Raw genomic sequence first — 25,495 nt, 5'->3', positions numbered from 1 at the left:
AGACAGGATGGTACAATGGGCAGACACATGGCAAATAAATTTAAATGCAGAAAAGTGTGAGGTGATACATTTTGGTCAGAAGAATGAGGAGAGATAACACATGCTAATTGATACAATTTTAAAGGGGGTGCAAGAACAGAGAGACCTGGAGGTGTTTGTGCTCAAATCTTCGAAGGTGGCACGAAGTAGAAAATAAAGCATTTGGAATCCTGGCTTTATAAATAGAGGCCAAGCACAAAAGCCAGGAAGATATGCAAAACCTACATTAAACACTTGTTAGGCCCCACCTAGCTGGAGTATTGTGTCCAATTCCAGGTTTTGGAGAAGGTACAGAAGAGATTTACTAGAATGGTTCCAGAGATGAGGGATTATAGTAATGTGGGGAGAAGCTGGGGTTGTTCTCCTTAGAGTAGAAAAAGGCAAGAGGATATTTGATAGAGGTGTTTAAAATCATGAAGGATTTAGAGAGAGTAAATAGAGAAACTGTTTCCAGTGGCAGAAAGGTCAGTAACCATAAGGTAATTTGCAAAAGAACCAGAGGTGACATGTGGAACATTTTTTTACACAACGAGTGGTTAGGATCTGGAATGGACTACCTGATGGGGTGGTGGATACAGATTCAATAGTAGCCTTCAAAAGGAAATTTAGATAAATACTTGGAGAAAAAATTGCAGGGATATGGGGAAAGAGCAGGACAAGTGGGACTGACTGAAATATTCTTCAAAAGAGCCAATGCAGACTTGATGGGCCAAATGGCTTCCTTCTGTGTTGTACAGAATCTATGATGCTCTGTTGTCACCTCCCAAATCTGTGCATGTCTTTACTGCAACTCCCTGTTTGAAACTCTCCAAAGAGGTTTAGCCCCTCATCCTCTTTGACCTCGCTGGAATCTTTGCACAGTCAACCACATCATCCTGCCCCAGCACATCATCTTCATGGTCAACCCCAACGCAACTTTAACCTGTCTGATCGCAGCCAGAATAATGGCTTCTCTTCAAGGATCGATCCTTAACCCCCTACACTGACAACATCCAGTTTTAACTACCCACCACCTCTCCCGGCCCGTCTATTGCCTCAGTTCATACACTGCTTGACCAATACCCAGCCTTGGATGAGCTGCAATTTCCTCCAAGTAAACCTCAGAAAGACTGAAGCCATGGTCTTTAGACCCCACCATAAACTATGTACCCTTGCCACTGACTGCGTTGCCTCCCACAGCCACTGTCTCAGGGTGATTAAGACTGTTCACAACCCCGGCCTCCTTTTTGATCCAGCTTGACTTCATATCCTCTCTACCTTCGAAACATCGCCAGACTCTGCCCCATCACAGTCCCTCAGTTACTGAAACACTCATCCAGGCCTTTGACACCTCCAGACTCAGCCATTTCAATGCCCCTATCCCCCACTCTCTCTAAACTGCTGATCCAAAACTCTGCGGTCGAAATCGTCTCCTGAATCAAGTCCTGGTCACCCAGCATCCCTATCCTCGCTGACCTACATTTGCTGCTGATGCAACATCTCAAATTTAAATTTCCCATCATTGTATTTAGATCCCTCCATGCCTTCCTGTCTTCCTATCGCTGCAACCGTTTACAGCCCTCCAGCCCAAATTCAGCCTCCGGTCCAACCTGCTCCCTCGCCCCACCAGTGACGGCCATTCCATCTGCTAAATGGAACCCGTGCTCTGGCATACCCTCTCTAAACCCGTCAGTCTCTCTGCCTCCCTCTCCTCCTTTAAGACCACTGAAAACCAACATCTTTGACCATGCTTTTTGGTCGCTTGCCCTAATATCTCCTCCTTTGGCTCAGTTTTCTTTTTTTTGAATCCCCTCTGTGGACATTTTTCTACATTAAAAGGCGAGTTACTGTTGTTGTACTTACCTGTCACAGACACATCTGTCCACAACAGCATTGGTAGTAGAGACCACTGTACACTTAAGGTTTCATCTCCACAGTGAAAACTTGTCATGTAATGTGGTACATACAGGTGCAACGTCTCAAGTCCAAAAATCGAATTGTCCGAAAACTGGACATTTTTGAGAAAATCCCATTTGATATTCATTCAGTAAAATAAAATCTGGAAATATTGTCCAAAAGACAGCGGGCCGGACTTGTTATCAGCTTCGCTGCGATGTTTTAAATAGCGTACGATCAGTCCGAGCCTTGCTGGATGACCCACGACCCGGCCTGACCCATGCCACCATTAGTACTTTGTCTGTCTCGGTAGCATATGTACACTCTTGATTTTCTTGCCCGAAATCAGTAAAAATCCAATAATCGGCACGGCCTCGGTCCAGAGGTTGCTGGATTTGAGACGTTGTACCTGTACTGCCAAGATAAGTGGAACAGAGAACAGGTCTTGCAGCCCAGAGAACAGATCTCAGCATCCATGATGCGCGAGAGTCAAAATCCTTCAATTCCCTACCACTGTAGGAGCACCATCAACACACGGACTGCAGCTGTTCAAGAAGGTCCACCAGCATCTCTCTGGATATCGAGGGAAAGGCAATAAATGTTGCTTTGCCCACAACACCCAAATCCTGAGTTGAGAAAGAAAAATAAAGTTCCTGCTCCCGATAGTTATCCAGTGTCCCAAGAGTTTAAGATTTTTACTGCGTTATAAGCGCTATATTAACATAAGTTGTTGATCCCTGGTGCAAAGTGCCACATTCGGAAATGCAGCGAGGATAGAATTTCACTTGGTTCAGCTATCCACCCAGAAATAACCTGCTGATGCTCATAGGCCAGGGTCGCAGGTAAAATAAAGAATAGCTAGTTAGGTGAGATACTGGTGGGCTGAATGGAAATGAACCCCCTAGGCATCAGCTTGGCTCAGTGGTAACACGCACGCTGCAGAGTCAAGTGGTCAGGGGTTCAAGTCCCACTCCAGCTACTTGAACATAAAATCTAGGCCAACTTTCCAAAGGGGGTGCTGCACTGTCGGAGATGCCAGCTTTCAGATTAGACGAGGCCCCGCTTGTCTGTTCAGGTCGACGTAAAAGATTTGAAGAGCAGAGGAGTTCTCCTGGGGTCGCGGCCTCAACACTCATCCCTCAACACCTCAAAAACAGATTAACTGGTCACTTATCTCAGTTGCTGTTAATGGAACCTTGCTGTGTTTCTCTACAGAGCAGTGACTGCACTTTAGAAATAATTAAGTGGCTGTGACACCCTTTGGGATATTCTGACATGAAAGACACCAAATTGATGCAAACTCTTCTCTCCCTTTTGCAGGAGAGGGAAGAAAGCGGAAAAGCTCGGTTAGATTAAAGCGATTTTAACCGGAGAAACAACAATGCTCTAACCCACAGCACCACCCAGTCCCTTAAAAAGTTCTCTTTTTGAATAATCAAAAACCGCTTCTGCATTTTTAAACTGTGGTTCAGGCAGCATGTGGTGCTTACTGGAGATAATGCAACTAACAGATTACGGCAGATCGGTCCTTCACAGACAGTTTTAGCTATAATTCCATTAAGCACAAGCACATGCAAAAGTAATGGTAAGTATCACCAGGGCAATCTGAATGACCCCTTGTGGTTTGACACAGAACATACGGATATCTGTAAAACTAACTTGCTGAATTTTCATTTGAGTCAAGTTTACAATACAGAGAATCAAGGGTATTATCATCAATTTATGGGTCCAAATTTTGGACTGGCGAGCCCAGAATAATGGCAGTTATGCACGCTTCACCCAGTCAGTGGTAATCACTGCATAGTCACACAGAACAAAAACAGAAAATGATGAGAGACACAAAAAGCAGAGCTAGTCCTTCTCGCAGATACAGACAGACCCGCTGTACATTCACAGCTTTTTCTGACTTGGTTTCAGATTTCCGGTACATGCGCTATTTTGCCTTTCGTATGCAGAACAGGTACAACGTCTCAAATCCAGCAATCTCGGGACCGAGGCCGTGCCAATTTTTGGATTTTTCCAGAGTTCAGACAAGAAAATCAAGAGTGTGCGTTTGCTACCGAGACAGACAAAGTACTAATGGTGGGTCAGGTCGGGTCGGGTCGAGGGTCATTCAGCAAGGCTTGGACCGATCGTACGCTATTTAAAACATAGCGGCAAAGCCGAAAACTAGTCCGGCCCGACGGTTATTGGGCAATATTTCCGGATTTTATTTTACAGATTATCAAATGGGATTTTCTCAAAAATGTCCGGTTTTCGGACAATTCCGATTTTCGGACAGTCGGATTTGAGGCATTGTATCTTTGTGCCTGGGTTATACCAGGCCACATAATTACATTTCTTGGTCAGCTGGACTGTGGGGAGATTATCCAAACCACTGTGAAGCACTGAAGGGGAGGTTCCTTCCCTGATGGAATAACTTCCATTCACTCCGCATCATTGGAGTTGTTGTTCAACATGGATGTCGACATTTAATAAGAACATCAGAAATAGGAGCAGGAGTCGGCCATTTGGCCCCTAGAGCCTGCTCCACCATTCAATGAGATCATGGCTGATCTGATCCTGGCCTCAACTCCACTTCCCTGCCCGCTCCCCATAACCCTCGACTCTCTTATTGTTCAAAAATCTGTCTATCTCCACCTTAAATAGATTCAATTTAATGTCATCTCTTAGGCTGTCAAACGAATGAGGAAGCCAGGTAAAGAGTTGTTAAATCGTTGAGAACGGACAAAGCTTGGAGGGTGACCTGATGTGGCACACGGCCACATTTAACATATTTTATCCCAGAGCCATGGATCATGGTCTTGATGGGGCAGCAGGCATGAATATTTTAGGTTTTGAGGGCAAGCGAAGCTAGAAGTCTGAAGCGTCAGGCAGTAGGGATTAGGGCCATAGGCCCAAAGTTAATATTGTTTATATATAATTCAAGCAAAACAAATTGTAAAATAAGCCAGCCTGCGAGGACTGGGGCCAGTGACCCAAAGTATATATATTGTTTTTAAATCAGCCAGTCCATAGTACTAAACATGTGCCCAAGCTTGACCAAAGTATCAACACCCTCTTGAATCCAGAGTGTGGTGCAACAGGCAAATGTGACTTTTCAACTCAATATTCAACATTGATGGCAATGGCCATCCCAGTGCCATGTTCTAGCATCACGTAACACTACGAATTAAAATCGTAACATGTGTCTCCCTACAAGAAATGTTAACGAGGACTTTTGAGTGGGATACAGGACACGGGTGCTGATTCTAATATATTATATATAGACATTAGGGAACTACTGCTGTCTTTATCGTACTCCGCTCACTCACTGCCACAAACGATCCAATGGTCAGGATCCGAATGAATGCCGAATGCAACACGAGTTTTCGAAAGCCATTCCAAATAAACTGAAACCATTCCTTTCAACACCACTCGTGTACGTTATTAAAGTCTTCAGTCAGCCCCGTCCATCAATGTCCCCATCAGTTCTAGGATTCTCTTCCTGATTAAATAGCAAACATCAGTAACTATACGTGCAGCAGCTCTTTAGAAAAGGTAACTCATCCAAAAGATGAGTGTGGCTGCTCCAGTGAAAATCAGAGTCACTGAACAGTTGGCACTGGATCACAGAAGTGAAAATGCAGAACAGTCAAAAGGTCAGTTTAGTTTCAAAGCAAATGTTGAGGTTTCAACCACTTTTACACTAATGTGTGTTTTGGTCAGACTATGAGAAACCAACTTCTGTAATCTAGAAGGATATATTGGCTTTGGAAGGGGGTGCAGCGCAGATTGACCAGAATCCGGGGCTAAAAGGGTTAAATTATGAGGACGGGTTACATAGACTAGGCTTGTATTCCCTTGAGTGTAGAAGATTAATGGGTAATCTGATTGAGGTGTTAAAGATGATTAAAGGGATTGGCAAGTGAGTAACTATTTCCCCTGGTGGGGAGTCCAGAGCAGGGGGCATAATCTTAAAATTAGAGCCAGGCCGTTCAGGGGCAATGTCAGGAAGCCCTTCTTCACACAAAGGGAAATCTGGAACACTCTCTCCCAAAAAGCTGTTGAGCCTGGGTCAAATGAAACTTTCCAAACTAAGATTGATAGATTTTTGTTAGGCAAGGGTATTAAAGGATATGGCACTAAGGCAGGTAGATGGACCTGATCTAATTGAATGGCTCCAGGGACTGAATGGCCGACTCCTGTTGTTATATTCCCATATCCCCACCGGTGCAACATCCCCACTGACATCTGGGAGTCCCTGGCCAAAGACCGCCCTAAGTGGAGGAAGTGCATCCGGGAGGGCGCTGAGCACCTCGAGTCTCGTTGCCGAGAGCATGCAGAAAGCAAGCGCAGGCAGCGGAAGGAGCGTGCGGCAAACCAGTCCCACCCTCCCCTTCCCTCAACGACTATCTGTCCCACCTGTGACGGACTGTGGTTCTCATATTGGACTGCACAGCCACCTAAGGACTCATTTTAAGAGTGGAAGCAAGTCTTCCTCGATTCTGACGGACTACCTCTGATGATGATGATGATTCCTAATCCGGTTTCTTGTGTTTACACCATTAAATCCAACTCCCACACCCCAGCAACAGAATCATGGCCTCAAAAACAGTACGGAATCCTGATTTAGTAATACAAATATGAGGAGCCAGCTAATGGACGCACATCTCTGGGATCCAAACTAAACAAGTACTGACATTAAAGCAGTTTTTCCGTTGCCTCCTCTCTGGACAGGATCCAACCAGGATTCGGAAAGCGCACTTACTTTAGGTGGCACAGTGGACTCCCTGCTGAAAGGATCAGAGGATGAGGATGTGAAAGGATCACTCTTTGGAGGCTTCTTGAAGAACTCATCGGAGGACGCGCTATGGAACGGATCGTTTTCTTTAAATGGATCAGCACCAAATGGATCTGTAGAGAAAACCAGGGTGAAAAGGAGGCGGATTTAGCACATGACGGCAGGATGTGAGGCAAAGGGGAAGATACAAGATTGGGAATTTATCATGGGAAAACAAGCAGAACATTAGCACTTATTGACTAAAACAAAAGAAGAATAGTGCGGATGCTGGAAATCTGAAATAAACAGTTCACATTTCAGGACGATGATCTTTCATCAGAAGAATCCTGATAAAAGGTCACGACCTGAAACATTAACTCTGTTTCTCTCTCCACAGATGCTGCCTGACCTGCTGAGTGTTTCCAGCATTTTCTGTTCTTTTGTAGGATTTATTAACCAAGTTAGATCCACTTAGCCTGACTGGTTCAGTTAGGCCATTGTACCTGAAGTGCTCATGTCTACATCAACAACTGGAAATCGACTGAGCAGAAACCACGTGGCTGATCATCTAACTCCCATTCAAAGGCTGAAAGACTCTGAGCTCCAAGGCTGCCTTTCCCTGTCACACTTGCCTCACCAGGGCCGGAGGTATTTGGCTTTGCCACACGATAGATGCTGTGTAGAACCAGGAGGTTGCAGCTGAGGGGTTCAGGAAAAGCTCACGCTGGCCCAGTGCTGACTGCAGCACCTCTGGGACGAGGCATCAGGAGATGTACTCCAGGATATTGTGGTATCTTCAGGGTGCGACATACAGAAAGGGGAGGAAACTGCGTGGCAAGAAGTAATCATGCAGGAGAATTCACCAGGTATGTCTGTGACAACTAAGCAGAGGCCCCTTCAAGTGTATGAGCTTTGATAAAGAAAGACGGCCACGGGACATCTCAAAGCACTTTACAGCCAATGACGTACTTTTGGAGTGTAGACACTGTTGTAATGTAGGAAACGCGGCAGACAATTTGCGCACAGCAAGCTTCCACAAACAGCAATGTGATAATGACCAGATAATCTGTTTTTTTGTTATGTTGATTGAGGGATAAATATTGGCCAGGACACCGGGGATAACTCCCCTGCTCTTCTTCGAAATAGTGCCATGGGATCTTTTACGTCCATTTGAGAGAGCAGATGTTTTAACGTCTCATCCGAAAGACGGCACCTCTGACAGTGCAGCCCTCCCTCAGCACTGTCAACCTAGATTTTGTGTGCTGCAAGTTCCTGGAGTGGGACTTGAACCCACAACCTTCTGACTCAGAGGCAAGGGTGTTACCCACTGAACCACAGCGGACACCAACATGCTGAGTTCTGGCAGGCTGTTCTAACGCTAGGGGAATTCACAGCCAAGATGTATCCTGCCCAACACAACGTAGGCGAACGCACGCACACTTTCATGTAGGAATCATTCGATAACAATCAGGAGCAGGAAGAACCGACTGATCCTCAGCACCTTAGCCTAAGGGCATTGAAGCACATCGGAACATCCCCAACTGACACACCAGCTAAGCCAATAGGGTAGGTTTCAGAAATCAACGCTCACTACGACCGAATGGGAGCGTAGATGCATATGCAGTAGGGGAAAAGGATTACCCACGCAGGCACAGAAAGCCAGCCTACACCAGACAAAACAGCAACATCTTTGGTAATTGATATACATTTCGCTCCAATGTAATCCCACACCACAACCAATTGGAATAAGGTACAAGCAGTGCTAGCGTCCAGCGCACTGCACGGTTAAGGATAGGTGGGATGTAGGCTGCAGTCTCAGTGGGAGGCAAGAAGCACCCAAGCAGAGTCCTAACATTTAAGATGCGGAAGAAGCCAAGTCGTCACACATGCCAGGCTCACACCCTGTCCAGCATTAGTGGAGGCCTGGAAGTAGGTCACCCACCTGGTCAACTGCAGATGGTGCACAGGACGGGAAAACATGTTTGGGGAAGAAACAGAAAAGAGAGTTTCCCCCTCATCAGAAGTCAGGAGCGTAATGTATTTGCTTCATGGATTCTTTGCTTAAGAATTCATAGCAACACATTGCTATTCAGAACTAGTTGGTTTATTAGCAAAAGGTTTAACAATCACACTACACATTACAAGTTCATCCACCAGGTTCATAACCATCTGCCTCATCGTGGATCCCCTGAACCCAACTGGCTGGGGTTTTATTGAGCCTTGTGAACGTCATGTGACTGGCTAAGCCACTCCCAACTCAACAGGTCTACAAATCTGTGAGCATCCTCACAGGGGCACACATTACAAGGAGTGAAACTTAAAATGTGCATGGCAACAAAGCAACGCAGATCAAAACGCCCTTCTCCTGGGGAAGTGGCAAATGAAAGACATTGTGAAAGAGGGAGCTGAATTCCAAACATCGTACCTGTTGCGGTGGCTGTCTGCTGATGGGCAAAAGGGTCATTTTGGAATGGGTCACCTGTTCAGGAAACACACACAAGAGCACAAATAAAACTCAGATAAATTGATTCATGAATTAAAGTACACAGCCAGTTAGAAAGATTCCTGCCAGCAAATCTTCAGTTTCAAAGTACAAGCTACTCACTGTCTTTGAAGGGATCAGCCCCTTTGAATGGATCTGTCTTGAAGGGATCTTCAGACTGGAATGGGTCCGTGTGCAGTTCCTGAACATTATTATTGAACGGTGATGCTTTGCCCCTGAAGGGGTCATCCTGAACACAAAATAAACCAATCTATTTGCAGTGCATAATATCACTGATAATCACTATATAAATATATTGCATTCTCTACTCTATACATGGGTTCCATGTTGAATTTAAGAAATTCCTTTTGTCTAAATCGATCGGTTGAGAAAATTCAGTCCTCTCCAATAACTTCCTCCATCCATTACTCATTCCCTGCTTGCTGTTTCCCCTCCCTGGCAGTATCTGACCTGCTGCTACTCACCTCTCCCCAAGCAGGCTGATACCCTTACTCCTGCAATGAGACATCAATTCTAATCGACTGGAGGGACCCACCACCCACGATACAAAAATAGGTGCTGCGGTTATTCGTGGAGCCGATTGCAAATGACTGCAGGAGCGTAGGGACAGGTTAGTGGAATGGACACATGGATGTCAGATGAAAATTAATGCAGAGAAATGTGAGATGATGCATTTTAAGAGGAAAAATGAGAGGACATATGCACTAAAAGCAAAACTTTATAAAAGGATCAGAGGAGCAGGCAGACTTAGGAATATCATCTTTAAAATTGAGAACACAAGTTGAGAAAGTTTAAAAAAAACATTTGGAATCCTAAGTTTTAAACGTAGAGGTAAAAAGTACAAAAGCAAAGTGGTAATACTCGAGCTATAAAAAGTCTCGAGTTAGGCTGTAGTTAGAATAGTGTCCAGATTTGGGCATCTTATTTTAGGAAGATTGTCAAGGCTATAAAGAGGGTGCAGTAGAGATTCTCTCAGATAGCCCCAGGGCTTTAGTTTAGAGGAGAAACTGGGACTCTCTTCACTGGAACAAACAAGAGCTGATCCTGAAGAGGAACTGAAATTCTGAAGGGGGTTGATCAGGTAAATTGGGAAAAACTATTTCTACAGGTCAATGAGGTAACAGGGGGCATAAATTTATTATTAGCACCAACAGAACAAAGGGAAAGGTTGGGAGACATGCTAAGTGTTGTTTGGACATGAAATGTCCTATGAGAAACAGCGGAGAAGCAGAATCCATAATTTATACATACTTCCTACCTACAAAACTTTACTTTGCGTTGTCACGTTCTTGTCGCACTTTTGTGTCATTTTTACATCAACACATAATGGAAACAGCCTATGTTGATTTGTATTGCTGCAATTACAATCTGCCAGCAGTGTGGCGCTATATCACCTCAGTGTTACACTCCCAGCTCAGAAACATAGAAAATAGGTGCAGGAGTAGGCCATTCAGCCCTTCGAGCCTGCACCACCATTCAACATGATCATGCAACTTCAGTACCCCATTCCTGCTTTCTCTCCATACCCCTTGATCCCTTTAGCCGTAAGGGCCACATCTAACTCCCTTGTGAATATATTTAACGAACTGGCCTCAACAACTTTCTGCGGTAGAGAATTCCACAGGTTCACAATTCTCTGAGTGAAGAAGTTTCTCCTCATCTCGATCCTAAATGGCTTATCCCTTATCCTTAGACTCTGACCACTGGTTCTGGACTTCTCCAACATCGGGAACATTCTTCCTGCATCTAACCTGTCCAATCCCGTCAGAATTTTATATGTTTCTATGAGATCCCCTCGCATTCTTGTAAATTCCAGTGAATATAAGCCTAGTCGATCCAGTCTTTCTTCATATGTCAGTTCTGCCATCCCGGGAATCAGTCTGGTGAACCTTCGCTGCACTCCCTTAATAGCAAGAATGTCCTTCCTCAGATTAGGAGACCAAAACTGTACACAATATTCAAGGTGTGGCCTCACCAAGGCCCTGTACAACTGCAGTAAGACCTCCCTGCTCCTATACTCAAAGCCTCTCGTTATGAAGGCCAACATGCCATTTGCCTTCTTCACCGCCTGCTGTACCTGCATGCCAACTTTCAATGAGTGATGTACCATGATACCCAGGTCTCGATTCACCTCCCCTTTTCCTAATCTGTCACCATTCATATAATAATCTGCCATCCTGTTTTTGCCACTAAAGTGCATAACCTCACATTTATCTACATTGTACTGCATCTGACATGCATGTGCCCACTCAACTAACCTGTCCAAGTCATCCTGCAGCCTCTTAGCATCCTCCTCACAGCTCACACTGCCACCCAGCTTAGTGTCATCAGCAAACTTGGATATATTACATTCAATTCCTTCAACTAAATTATTAATGTATATTGTAAATAGCTGGGGTCCCAGCACTGAACCTTGCGGTACCCCACTAGTCACTGCCTGCCATTATGAAAAGGGCTCGTTTATTCCTACTCTTTGCTTCCTGTCTGCCAACCAGTTCTCTATCCACGTCAATACATTACCCCCAATACAATGTGCCTTAATTTTGCACATTAATCTCTTGTGTGGGACCTTATCAAAAGCCTTTTGAAAATCCAAATACACCACATCCACTGGTTCTCCCTTGTCCACTCTACTAGTTACATCCTCAAAAATGTTGGATTTGTCAAGCATGATTTCCCTTTCATAAATCCATGCTGACTTGGACCGATCCTGTCACTGCTTTCCAAATGCGCTGCTATTTCATCTTTAATAATTGATTCCAACATTTTCCCCACCACCAATGTCAGGCTAACTGGTCTATAATTCCCTGTTTTCTCTCTCCCTCCTTTTTTTTTTAAAGTGGGGTTACATTAGCTACCCTCCAATCCATAGGAACTGATCCAGAGTCTATAGAATGTTGGAAAATGACCACTAATGCATCCACTATTTCTAGGGCTACTTCCTGAAGTACTCTGGGATGCAGACCATCAGGCCCTGGGGATTTATCGGCCTTCAATCCCATCAACTTCCCTAACACAATTTCCTGACTAATAAGGATTTCCTTCAGTTCCTCCTTCGCGCTAGACCCTCGGTCCCCTAGTACTTCCGGAAGGTTATTTGTGTCTTCCTTAGTGAATACAGAACCAAAGTATTTGTTCAATTGATCTGCCATTTCTTTGTTCCCCATTATAAAGTCACCTGAATCTGACTGCAAGGGACCAACGTTTGACTTCACTAATCTTTTTCTCTTCACATATCTATAGAAGCTTTTGCAGTCAGTTTTTAATGTTCCCTGCAAGCTTCCTCTCATACTCTATTTTCCCCCTCCTAATTAAATCCTTTGTTCTCCTCTGCTGAATTCTAAATTTCTCCCAGTCCTCAGGTTTGCTGCTTTTTCTGGCCAATTTATATGCCTCTTCCTTGGATTTAACACTATCCCTAATTTGTCTTGTTAGCCACGGTTGAGCCACCTTCTCCGTTGTATTTTTACGCCAGACAGGGATGTACAATTGTTGAAGTTGATCCATGTGATCTTTAAATGTTTGCCATTGCCTATCCACCGTCAACCCTTTAAGTATCATTCGCCAGTCTATCCTAGCCAATTCACGTCTCATACCATCGAAGTTACCTTTCTTTAAGTTCAGGACCTTAGTCTCTGAATTAACTGCATCACTCTCCACCTTAATGAAGAATTCTACCATATTATGGTCACTCTTCCCTAAGGGGCCTCACACATCAAGATTGCTAATTAATCCTCTCTCATTACACAAGACCCAGTCTAGGATGGCCAGCTCTCTAGTTGATTCCTCAACATATTGGTCTAGCAAACCATCCCTTATACACTCCAGGAAATCCTCCTCCACCGTATTGCTACCAGTTTGGTTAGCCCAATCTATATGTAGATTAAAGTCACCCATGATAACTGCTGTACCTTTATTACACGCATCCCTAATTTCCTGTTTGATGTCATCCCCAACCTCACTAATACTGTTTGGTGGTCTGTACACAACTCCCACTAGCGTTTTCTGCCCTTTGGTGTTCCGCAGATCTACCCATACAGATTTCACATCATCCAAGCTAATATCCTTCCATTCTTATGCACCAAGTTAGCATTTCTGCTTCCAATTTGCCACAAGTTTTCCGACTTGACTATAAATAATATCGAAGTGTTATAAGGACAGAATGCTTGACTTTAAGATGGGACTGAACATATGTATAATACACATCTATATGTATCTTATTAAAAATCTTACACCTATGCACCTGAGTCCAATTATATCTCATCTTCTAACCTTACCTCACCTTAAGACTGGACTTCCTGTGTGCAATGGTATAAGCGATCGACTAGTGGTTTTCAAAAGGGATAAATACTTGGAAAAGAATTAGAAAGCTATAGGAAAAGACAGGAGAATGGGCCCAAATGAACGCTCTTTCAGAGAGACTGCACAGGTATGATGGGCTGGATGACCTCCATCCATGTAGTAAAATGTTATGATTGCTCCCAGTTGGTTTCAGAGTAATGAGGGGCCTTGAAAGCAAGTCCCCTGCCGGTTGGGGTGGGAATGGTGCTCAATGCAGGTCGAAACATAAATACTTCAAATGAACATTATTGGGAGTTCTTCTGATCAAAACATCATCATCAATCTGCTTTAGCTGGTTTGCTGCTTTATGGGAGGTTTATTTCGGTGGCGAGGGGGCGGGAAGGGCTGAGCCTGCAGCAATGTCTCCCTACCCACCATTGTTGTGAAGCCGCTGTCTCTCTCGGCGATGCCATCGCTCATGTCTGCCAGGTTAGTCATGCTCCCGCCATGATCGGTTAGCGAGCCATTCAGCGCATCGCTGTACTGGTCAATGTTTTTACTAACTTCTTGCTGCGAGTCTTGCAATTGGGAAAGTTTACTTCTTGCCTAGAGTTATGAAAGCAGAAGTGATCACGTTAGTGACTTTGCGTAAGCTGTTCAACTCAAATAAAAAAGACTTGCATTTATATAGCGCCTTTCACGGCCACAGAATGTCCCAATGCCCTTTACAGCCAATTAAGTACTTTTGGAGTGTAGTCACTGTTGTAATGTAGGAAACGCAGCTGCCATTTTGCGCACAGCAAGCTCCCACAAACAGCAATGTGATTATGACCAGAAAACCTGTATTTGTTCTGTTGATTGAGGGATAAATATTGGACAAGGCACTGGGGAGAACTCCCCTGCTCTTCTTCGAAATAGTGCCATGGGATCTTTTAGGTCCACCTGAGAGGGCAGACGGGGCCTCGGTTTAACGTTTACCGAAAGACGGCACCTCTGACAGTGCAGCGCTCTCTCAGCACTGCACTGGAGCATCAGCCTCGACTATTGTGCTCCAGTCTCTGGAGCGGGACATCAACCCACAATCTTCTGACACAGAGGCGGGAGTGCTACCCACTGAGCCAAGTCTGGCACACTTTAAGCTCAAGTAGACAGACAGAGGCGCCAGAACCCCATAGCTGTTCTCTGGTCCTTGGCAAAAGTAGGTTAGCAGGTACCAGGCAATGGCAACTGATCTATCTCATTATAGCTCATAACGATCATGAAAGTCTACATGTGTGTTACATCATCCATAAGAAACACATAGGTCTTCAATTTGTAGCATTGTAGAACAGGTACCAATCCAGCATTAGGCACACACCCTACCCTACCGCCACCCAACCCCTGCTTCAAACATAAAATACTAAGGACCTGAAATTGGTGGACATACCGCCCGTGGATTGCCGACATACCGCCCAAAATCGGCAAATTGATCGAAAAATACCAACATACTGCCCAGCGGAAAATTCATCAGCAACATACCGTCCAAAATTGTCAAATTGATCACTTACCACAGACCCTGCAGATCGTCCCCACCCCCCCCGCAATCTCCCCCAAAGCAGCAATCCCCCCACCCCCCCACAAGCAGCGATTTCCTCCAACTTACCTGCACATTGCTCTCAGGTTGGCAGTCTCTGTGGATTCTGGTCGGTGCCTCGAGGGGCGGAGCTTTGAAGCAGCATGTGCGCACGCAGAACTCGGGACCTGAAGATTCCCAAGTGAAAATGACTCACCTCCCGCTGCATTCTGCTCGGCATACTGCCGAGAAAAAGTGACGAAAATCACGCACACTCCGCTGCAGCGGTACCCGGTGGTATGAAATTACATACCACTGAGAAATGGGCGGACGACCAATTTCGCCCCCTAAGAGTTTGAGATAAAGTAATGTCATATGGTTATGATATGCCATTTGGTGAAACCATTCTGCCTCCCAGTGGTCAGTTTGCATTACTACATGCTTGAAGACAATGCCAGTTATCCAGCTGGGGTGGCTGTAAACAGCACCAAGCACTCCAAGTCTCGTGCTGTGATAACTTCCTAGGATTTTTATTATTGCAAACAAGTTCACAATTTCTTTGCAGACACCTCACTGTTGAACAGAACAGCATATAAAACTTCAGAAAAACAAAACAAAAAAAAAAATCACAGAAAAATAAAAGGCCTATAAAACGTGGAATTTTATGACTATTCATTCTGTCTCAATCTCTGAGGCCACTTATCAGTCTTTTAGCTCATTCCTCCCTTTCTCCCTGTTGTGTTTTTACCTCCCGCATTCCTTTCTACCACACACCAGCTTTACTATACATCTTCCTTCTCATCCTTGCTTCTCCTGCACGACTCTATATTCCCCGAGCTGCCAGACACTCATCTGCATCCCACGCACCACAGAAACTGCACGATCCCACCTCACTGCTCTGTTTGTTTGCCATTATGGAATAAATCAGCCCACAAAAACATTATCTCCACAACTCAAACACTTCACAGAAAATAAACTATTGTCTAAAGCAAACATCACGAGAGCTCCGATTGCACAACTTGCCCAGCTGTTTGCACTCTCCGTTTTGCTAACTGTGCGTTAAAGCTGATGGGCTCCCTTGTTTATTGCATTACATTGGGAACAGCAGTTATAGAGTGACTTTGATACAGAAAATGCTTCTAACCCTTCTCGGGGTGGGGGGGTTTACAAAATAAAATAAAATCAGGAATAAAAGAACATGAGGGGAGACCCAATTGAGGTGTACAAAATTATGGTGTGCCTAGATAGAGTAGATAGGACAGACCTATTTTCCTTAGCAGAGGGGTCAACAACCAGGGGTCGTAGATTTAAAGTAATTGGTAAGAGGTTTAGAGGGGATTTGAGGAGAATTTTTTTCACCCAGAGGGTGGTGGGGGTCTGGAACTCACTGCCTGAAAGGGTGGTCGAGGCAGAAACCCTCACAGCATTAAAAAGGGATTTGGATGTGCACCTGAAGTGCCGTAACCTACAGGGCTACGGACCAAGAGCTGGAGAGTGAGATTAGCTTTTTGTTGGTCGGCATGGACACGATGGGCCGAATGCCCTTCTCCTGTGGCGTAAATTTCTACTCGTGTGTACATTAAGGCACAGTAGGACCAAAATCCTGGGTTTGGAGAATGTACTAAAAGGAGGAGTAGATGGAGGTAGAAGTGGAGGGAATTGTAGGAGGGTATAGCAAGTCAACGAAAGGACAGGGTGACTGGCGAGCAGGGCTGAGGCAATATGGGGGGCGGGGGGGGAGGGATGAGTCTTGGGAGTGGAGGGTGGGAGGCCAGCATGGAGGATAGTGGAGAGAGTGAGTCTAGACAAAAACATGGACAAGGGTTTCAGCACCTGGGGTAGGGCAAAAGGCCCATCAATGTTGCAGAACCAGTGCTGCATCCTCTCTGCAATTAAATCACTGGAATGTATTTTTTTTACAGATCACATTGACTGCATATTACAACTGCTGCCACATAACACACAGAAGTTATGACATCACACACGAAATATGACCTGCACTGCCCCGTATTATTCTACGGTCAAAAATATCTGCACACAGTGAGCTACAAGTCCGAGAGCAGATTTAGAGACAGATTGTTTCGGTCGGTAAGAGGCACCTTGGACAGGAATGTGTGGAGAACGTGCCCGGATTGACACGACGTTCTGCTCTCATAACGCCACAGATCAGGATGTTAGGCTACGGACAGCGTCCACCATTTGAGATCACTAGCACAGAATCAAAGGATTGGGCCGAGAGCTGGACGAGCGACACACCGTCAGCACCAAGCAACAATGTGAGAGAGAGCGAGAGAGAGAGAGAGAGAGAGAGTGAGTGAGTGAGTGAGTGAGTGAGAGAGAGAGAGAGAGAGAGAGAGAGAGAGAGAGAGAGAAACAGAATTGTTTTATCAGTGCTCATGGGCACCTTGAAGAAGGACAGGATTCAAAGTGCTCAATGAATATGTTTTATAATTAATCGCCGCCTCATCAGATGAGCATCAGGCAGGTTTCCTATAATTTTAGGATTTGCTGTATTTTTCAAAAAGTAATCCTATTGGTGATGGTTTTTGTAGTATAGACAATAACATTTCCCCGCATATTGTTTTATCTAAAAGTGTGCAGTGTTCGGTGATGAGACAACAGAGCCCAGGGGAATGGCCCTGAGCCCAAGTGATGTGGTCAGGCTCCCCATTATCGGTTCCTCAGTCCTCAGTCCCTCAGCAATCCATCAGCTAACGTGCGCACGTCAAGACTTCCAAAGCTGATGAAACCGAGTGACAGGGAGTCAGTAAACTGCAGCCGGAAAACTGCAAGCTTCCTCCGGGGTGAGTGCAGCTCGAGAACCAACTCACCCCCAGTCAAATCATTTCATCTGTGGTGAAGTTATTATTCACAGAATCATAGAAATTTACAGCGTGGAAAGAGGCCATTTTGGCCCATCGTGTCCGTGCCGGCCGACCAAGAGCTACCCAGCCTAATCCCACTTTCCAGCTCTTGGTCCGTAGCCCTGTAGGTTACAGCACTTCAAGTGCACATCCAAGTACTTTTGGGTAAGGCTTTCTGCCTCCACCACCCTTTCAGGCAGCAAGTTCCATAGAAACATAGAAAAATAGGTGCAGGAGTAGGCCATTCGGCCTTTCGAGCCTGCACCGTCATTCAATAAGATCATGGCTGATCATTCCTTCAGTATCCCTTTCCTGCTTTCTCTCCATACCCCTTGATCCCCTTAACTATAAGAGCCATATCTAAATCCCTCTTGAATATATCCAGCGAACTGGCATCAACAACTCTCTGTGGCAGGGAATTCCACAGGTTGAGGGAAATCTTTTCACCCAGAGGGTAGTGGGGGTCTGGAACAAATGTCCTCCAATTTTCTTAAATATCCTTAAAATGTCCTCCAGTTTTCTCAAATAATCTACCAAAAGCCTCAAATAACCTTAAAATCCAGGAAATTTGTTCCAGACCCCCACTACCCTCTGGGTGAAAAGATTTTCCTCAAATCCCCTCTAAACCTCCTACCAATTACTTTAAATCTATGCCCCTTGTTTCTTGACTCCTCTGCTAAGGGAAACAGGTCCTTCCTATCCACACTATCTCGGCCACTCATAATTTTATACACCTCAATCAGGTCTCCCCCCCTCAGCCTCCTCTGTTCCAAAGAAAACAACCTCAACCTATCTAATCTTTCCTCATAGCTAAAATTCCCCAGTCCAGGCAACATCCTGGTAAATCTCCTCTGTACCCTCTCTAGTGCAATCACATCTTTGCACATCTTATTAATACAGTTCTGGCCATCAGCTTAAACCAGAGGCAGCAATGTGATGGTGAAGGAATTTCTGGTCGTCAGTGTTGTGGGAATTGAAGCCTATATAGGGCTGGATAACGTCAGTTTTTCGATCATTTACCACCAAAAATACCATCGGTGATAAATTCATCGCAGATCACCACTGAAATATCAACGGTGTTAAATTGTGTGTAAAAAAATACCACCAATCTTATTTTTTTTACGTTTTTATGACATTAAGTGTGCAACACTGAAATACCACCAGAGGTAAATTCATCAATACCACCATTTTTACCACTGGCCTAAATTACCAAGAAAAGTGCAGTTTTATCTGACCGTATCTGATCGAATCCAGTGCTACGGATGCCATTTTAAAAAACAGAGGTGCAGTCCATTACACATGAGAGAAGGCTGAGTTTTAAACAGACATCTTTATGTGAGTTCAGAATTAGATTTTAAGGTTATTTGAGGCTTTTGGTAGATTATTTGAGAAAACTGGAGGACATTTTAAGGATATTTAAGAAAATTGGAGGACATTTGTGGACAATTTGAGGACACCAGCAGCTCATAAATCAACGCTTTGCTTGAACAGTGATAGTTACATTTCACCTTCACCGCCCACTCGATCATTGAGTTTTACCCTTCATTTTCTAAAAGTTAGACATAGTACAAGAATGGTTAGGTTTAACAAAATGTTATAAAATGTTGTAAACTTTGAAAAACGTAAAAGTCAAAAAATAAATAATTTTTTTACTTCAACGATTAAAACATTTTTGCAACAATATAAAACTAACACAACAAGAACTACAACATCAACAGCAAGAACAGAAACAGCAATAAAACATCAGCCCCCAACCTGCATTTCTTTTGCCTGCGGCCAAGACTCCAACACCGAAATACCACCAAAAATTACCACCAGAGGTAAATACATCTATAGCACCATTTTTACCACCCGCAAAATACCACCCATTTTATTTTGAGTGTTGCACGATCAAAAATAAGAACAAAATACAGTTAGCTCTACCACCGGTCATATTGGATGAAAATAGCGGTCTTGAGTGAAAGTTGTATTTCAGTGGTTAAAAAAAAAACGCGATTCTTAAAATAGCACTGAAATTGCACCAGAAAACCAGAGGTAGGGCAAAGTGATGAAAATCCAGTCCCAAGAATCAAATTTTCAGGTGTCAAACAAAATCATTTTGGAAAGCGAAGCCATGGGGGTGAAGGGGGAAGAGAAAGCTGGCTCTCCTTGCCACCACCAATTTAGGAACCTGAAATCAATGGTCCTTTCAAATATACATTTCTTCTCTAAATTTGTGGAGCCTTCGCGATCTCTTGTCCTCCTTTAAAAATCAATTACTGAGACAAGGAGACACAGGCAGGTACCGAGAACAGCAACACCTATCTACAGTTCTCACCTGATTAATTTCATCCTGTGTAGATTTCAGTGATTTAATGATAGTCTCCAGTTGGACTTTGCCAGCCTCAATACTCTGTTCTAACTGGGATTCCTCCTGCTGCAGTTTATTCAGCTCGGTCTTGGCTTTGTTTAGCTCCTCTTCCTGGGATTGCATGTCTGACTCCTGATTCGCAATCTGCAACTTCAGCGATGAAATCTGTCCCATACAAATTCAATATGATTAAACCACACAGCTTCAGAAATGTGACAATTGCCGACAGATCCAGAGAAATACAGAACACAATACCTCATTCAAGCACAGCATTCAAAGATCTCATTGTGTCTGAGGCTTAGTCACATCACATGTAAATTCAATTGGTTTTCAAAAAAAATACAGTGCGCTATTTTCTGGACAATAAAAGCTGCAGTTAGAGTACGTCAAGTGGAGCTTATATAATAATGATACACCCCCGCGCGTTAGTCACTAAAAACACTGTGAACTCAGCATCAGCTAAGACAGGCTTACTTGATTAAAACACAAGGTGACAGCTCAGTACAGCTCTATGCAAAAGATGCTGACAGGGGTCCAAAGGATACAAAATATTCAACTCTTTTAATTATTTACAAGATGCATACATGCACGCAAACAAATCTCCTGTGGCATCGCTCCTGGTGATTCAGATAATGGCCTGGATTTTGTGGTGGTAAGGACGGCGACCTCCTTCTTTAACCAAGCTTTTGGTCACCTGCGCTAATTTCTAATTATGCAGCTCGGTGTCATATCTCATAATACTCCTGTGAAGCGCCTTGAGACGTTTCGCTACGTTAAAGGCGCTATATAAATACAAGCTGTTCTTATTGTTGTTAAAACTATCAGCGTTCACATTCTGAAAACGCCTAACTTCAGGATTTAGCGTATGCGCAGATAAACGTGGAAATCCTGAAGTTGCGGTCAGTTATTCTCTGCTCCGTCACAGTCTGCATTATGGAACTCCCCAGAGCCAGCAATCCGTGAAATCAGTTGAACTGACGAAAACTTAAGTTTTTTCACTCTAATATCACTGTTACACACTCCATAATAGGTTAAGCCTTGTTGGTATAGGTGTAACTGGGATAATAATGGCGTAGTGACTGCTGAACACCTGGTCTGGTCCTGAAAAACTAATTTTATATTTGTGGAATGTCAAATTTCTCCATTATGATAAAAAATTATTTGATTTTAAAATAATAAAAAATATTTTTAAGGTTCATTTATGATATTTCAGCTTCTACCTTCAACCCATGTGTCTGTCCCAATCTTTACTTCACCTTGTAAAATGTTTCCCAAGTGAATTGATAATTGGTGCTTTTTTATTTCCTGGTTTGCTGTATATGTGAATTCTTCATTGTGATCGGCTGTTTAGACAGCTTGATGAATGCTGCTCTACATTAGGGATCCCCTTTTGACAGTGATACAATCACATTAAGGTCGAGAAAGCTAAAGTTTTTGCCACAGAGATTGAGAGATATTTGTGGGCAGCTTTCTTCGAGGTCAGTGGCAATCGGCGTCACTTCACCGCTGCCGCTAATTCCAGGTCAATATGGCTGCTTTGTATTCCACATACAACACATTGGCCCCAAGTTTCCACATGATTTGCTCCTGATTTTTAGGAGCAACTGGTGTAGAACGGAGTATCTTAGAAATCGGAATTCTCGACATTTAGTTTGCTCCAGTTCTAGTCAGGTAGAACAGTTTCACTTTGGAACAGAATTTTTTTTTCAAAAGGGGGCGTGTCCGGCCACTTACGCCTGATTTCAAAGTTTCGTGAGTGAAAACTTACTCCAAACTAACTTAGAATGGAGTAAGTGAAGATTTTTGTACGCTCGAAAAAACCTTGTCTACACTTTAGAAAATCAGGCGAAGGTTACAAATTAGGCGTAGGGAACAAGGTGGGGGGGGAGGGGGGGGAAGGGAAGTCATTAAATTCTACAATCAATCCTTAGTTATACTTATACAAATATTATACAAATAAATCCAACCTGAATAAAAATTTATAAGCAAAGAAAAGATTAAATAAACCATGTTCAGGCAGGCCTTTCATGTTGGAGACAGGCAGCGGTGTGGCGTCAGTGTCTCGACGGCAGTGGCAGCAAGCTTCGAGCTGAGCTGCAGTGCTTGAGGCAGGCCTTCATTCTCTTCGTGGCTGGCCGCGAAGAAGCAGCACCGGACGGACCCGAGGCCATTCGGCCATGAGATATCAGCGGCTGGCCGGCAGCCGAAGAATCAACGCAGGACACACGCAGCTCATTAAGGTTCTTGAGGCCATTCGGCCACACTTTAGGGGCGGCGTCAGTGGCTGGCCGGCAGCCAAAGAATCAGCAGCGGACAGACCTGAGGCTATTCAGCCATAGGATATCAGCGGCATCAGTGGCTGGCCGGCAGCCAAAGAATCAGCAGCGGACAGACCTGAGGCTATTCAGCCATAGGATATCAGTGGCGTCAGTGGCTGGCCGGCAGCCGAAGATACAGCAGCAGCCTTCGAGCTGTGAGGGGGACTGAGACCATTTGGACAGGGAGAGGCAGCCACATCGACAGTTTTATATTTAAATTTGCAGAATGGTGCTGCATTGTCAACACCACGTATTATTGCAAAGTTGAATTGGCACTCTTATTTCTCCAAACACACAGTCCTTAATTTGCATGCACCAATGCAGCACCGGTTCTGCAAGTTTAGCAGTGAAAAGCTGAACTCACTGATTTCAGCAGGTGATTTATTCAGCAGTGCTGCTAAGAGCACTCCCTCACACATGAAATATCAAAAAAAATTAAATTACAAGCCTTTGCAGGGGTCCAAGAAACAAATCTTCACTTTTTCTGTAGTATTTTTAAAAATGGCCGAGTGCCAATGTTTGAGAGAGACTGCGCGTGCGTGCACGCTCCAACGCGCACGCGCAGGGTTGCCGGCACCACGAAGGCTAATTTAAATTGTACCCGCCCCCTGCTGCTTAGAAAATCGGCGCAAGTGTTAGACTCCGCCCCCTGCTGCGAAGAGCGCGCCGCGCCAAGCAGTCATCGAGCTCCTTGCAGTTTTCGGCACGAAAAACAGGCGCCCAGCTCGAAGGTGCGCAGTTTTCGCCGCGGGACGAAACTTGGGGCCATAATTAGGGCCACTGATCTGTGACAACTAACTAAGTCAAATTTGCTTTTATTTCATGGAAAGCAAATTTATGTTGAAGCTTTCGGGATCAGATTTGACAGTTCTGCCATTCCTCTGCATAAACCTTAAATCAGTGAACAACCATTTAATCAGTCTCTTCCCCCTTTGTCAGTCTGCCTCAAGCCTTCTCTGATGAATAAACAAACATTTTTGTTGTTAAACTTTACCTCAAAAAAGGTTCTAATGTTCATGCTCTAACTCATTTTTAAATTATTTGAAACAACAAGCTCAATTATTGTTACAGCTTGAGGGAAGACATGGTTAGAGTTGCTGCAGAGATTGCTTGAGAGCATCATAAGGATCCGTGCCAGGAGATTGTCCACAATGCTCAAACTCTGGCAGGTGTGCTGTGAACTGGATGCACAGGTGGAGTTGCTAACTCTCTCCAACAAAGCATCTTTGAACTAAAACAAAGACTTTGAACATTTATTTAAGCAATTTGACTCTGGTTTTCCACATTGGTAAGTACTGAGTTCTGATTTGTTGCAGCCAGAAAAATTTCAGGGTTTTTTTTGAATCGATAAATTTTTAGCACTGCTCAAACAAAAATCTGATTGTTAATTTTTATGAATATGAAATTTGAGCCAATCACAGCGTAATTCCAGAAGTGATACATGGTAAATGCACCTTATATAGAAACAAATGGATTATCTGTGGTGCTTTTCCTGGAAAGGTAAATCTGCTGTTTATAAAGAGAGTGCTAGGTATTTAGGATAGGTGAGCTGATGGGGATACGAAGCAATGAAAGGATTTCTTTGGGCGAGTGAAGGAGTAGGGCAGCAGCACTGTGGAGCAGTCAAGGACAGGTGCGTTTTTTTTTTTAAAGAGTGAATATTGTGTGGACTGGGAAAAAACAGTAGCAGCAGGGAATTAGTAAAGAGTTGCGGCTCCAGCAGAGTTTGTGGCATGGGAGGAATGGGGAGAGTCTTTGGTCAGTCAGTGTAATGTGGTAGTGGTGGGGTGGAGATGAAAGTAGTAGAATGGGAGGGCGAGTGTACTGGAGGCAGGATTTAGGGCAGTTGGAATATGAGAAGCCTTGGACGGTTTGGGTACAAGATGGTTTGTGGATCGAGTCTTGCAGTAGTCAGGCATCTAAGAGTAGTGGTGGGGAAAGGGGGAAATGGGGTTTTAGATGGTTTTGTAAGGTACTGTCAATTGCGTTGCACTACACGAGAGACTCGAAAGGGAAAGGATAGTGAAGAGAGGTTGTGGCGACAAAAAGGAGGGGAACCAGCGAGCACAAGAGAGGGCAGGAGTTGGCAGAGAGGCGGAAGCATTAATGGCTGGTCGCTGAGCTGTGGCGAGCTTCAGCTCATGATGTAGTCAGAAGGCAAGAACAGGTCCAGGATTAGAAATGGCCAGGAGCTGACACTTGATGGGTGAAAGCCCGTGAGTGTGGGGGGAAAGCACGTGGGGTTGCAGTGAGCAGTGGAGTGAGCGAAAATGTTGCTGGGGAGAGGTACAGAGCGAGACGTGGAGAGAAACTGAGGCATTCACAAGTTAAGCTGGGTGAACAGCCTGTGTTTATTGAGACGCAGGCATTGGGGAGGGCGTTTCCAGTTGGCTTGCCTACACGTACTGTGTCTGTACTTATGTTCCTTTCATCACTATTGCTGGAAACCTGGTGCTTTGGGATGGGAAGTAGGACAGTGATATTTGCTCTCTGGTCATAGTTGGAGAGACAGCATTGTTGTTGCTGTTGTAGAAATCTGAGTTAATCAGCTGTAAGAAAGTTGCACATGAACATGGCACTACACTGAGACACAAGAAGTGGGGCATGATGACGGGAAATGCACACAGTTGTAATATTTTTTATTATATGCTCGTGGAACTCCCATGGTGTTCCTCACATTAAGTCAGGCGACAGGAGCATTATTAAACGTAATGCACAACACATAATTCTGCTCTCAAGGTCAATCTGTGTCCCTTCAAGGTCACATAAGAACATAAGAATTAGGAGTCGGCCCATCGAGCCTGTTCTGCCATTCAATGTGATCATGGCCGACCTTCAACCTCAACTCCACTATCCTGCTCGATCCTCATATCCCTCGATTCCCTTGGTGCCCAAAAAACTATCGATATCAGTCTTGAATATACTCATTGACTGAGTATTCACAGCCCTCT

General features: G+C 44.4%; 1 protein-coding gene across 1 annotated transcript in view; it reads right to left on the bottom strand.

Annotated features, from left to right (window-relative positions):
- Positions 1-25,495, bottom strand: part of eps15l1a (epidermal growth factor receptor pathway substrate 15-like 1a) — a 395,109-nt gene that overhangs the window by 182,265 nt on the left and 187,349 nt on the right. Inside the window, exons 14-18 of the mRNA XM_070860699.1 lie at positions 20,194-20,391; positions 13,896-14,066; positions 9,282-9,408; positions 9,102-9,155; positions 6,665-6,810 (exon numbers count right to left, since the gene is read on the bottom strand). Of these exons, the coding sequence (XP_070716800.1) occupies positions 6,665-6,810; positions 9,102-9,155; positions 9,282-9,408; positions 13,896-14,066; positions 20,194-20,391 (696 nt within the window). The remainder of the gene's footprint in view (positions 1-6,664; positions 6,811-9,101; positions 9,156-9,281; positions 9,409-13,895; positions 14,067-20,193; positions 20,392-25,495) is intronic.

The sequence above is a fragment of the Pristiophorus japonicus genome, chromosome 18 (genome assembly GCF_044704955.1).
Source record: "Pristiophorus japonicus isolate sPriJap1 chromosome 18, sPriJap1.hap1, whole genome shotgun sequence".
In the NCBI taxonomy this organism is placed as follows: Eukaryota; Metazoa; Chordata; class Chondrichthyes; family Pristiophoridae; genus Pristiophorus; species Pristiophorus japonicus.
This window is presented reverse-complemented; position numbering and strand designations above follow the sequence as displayed.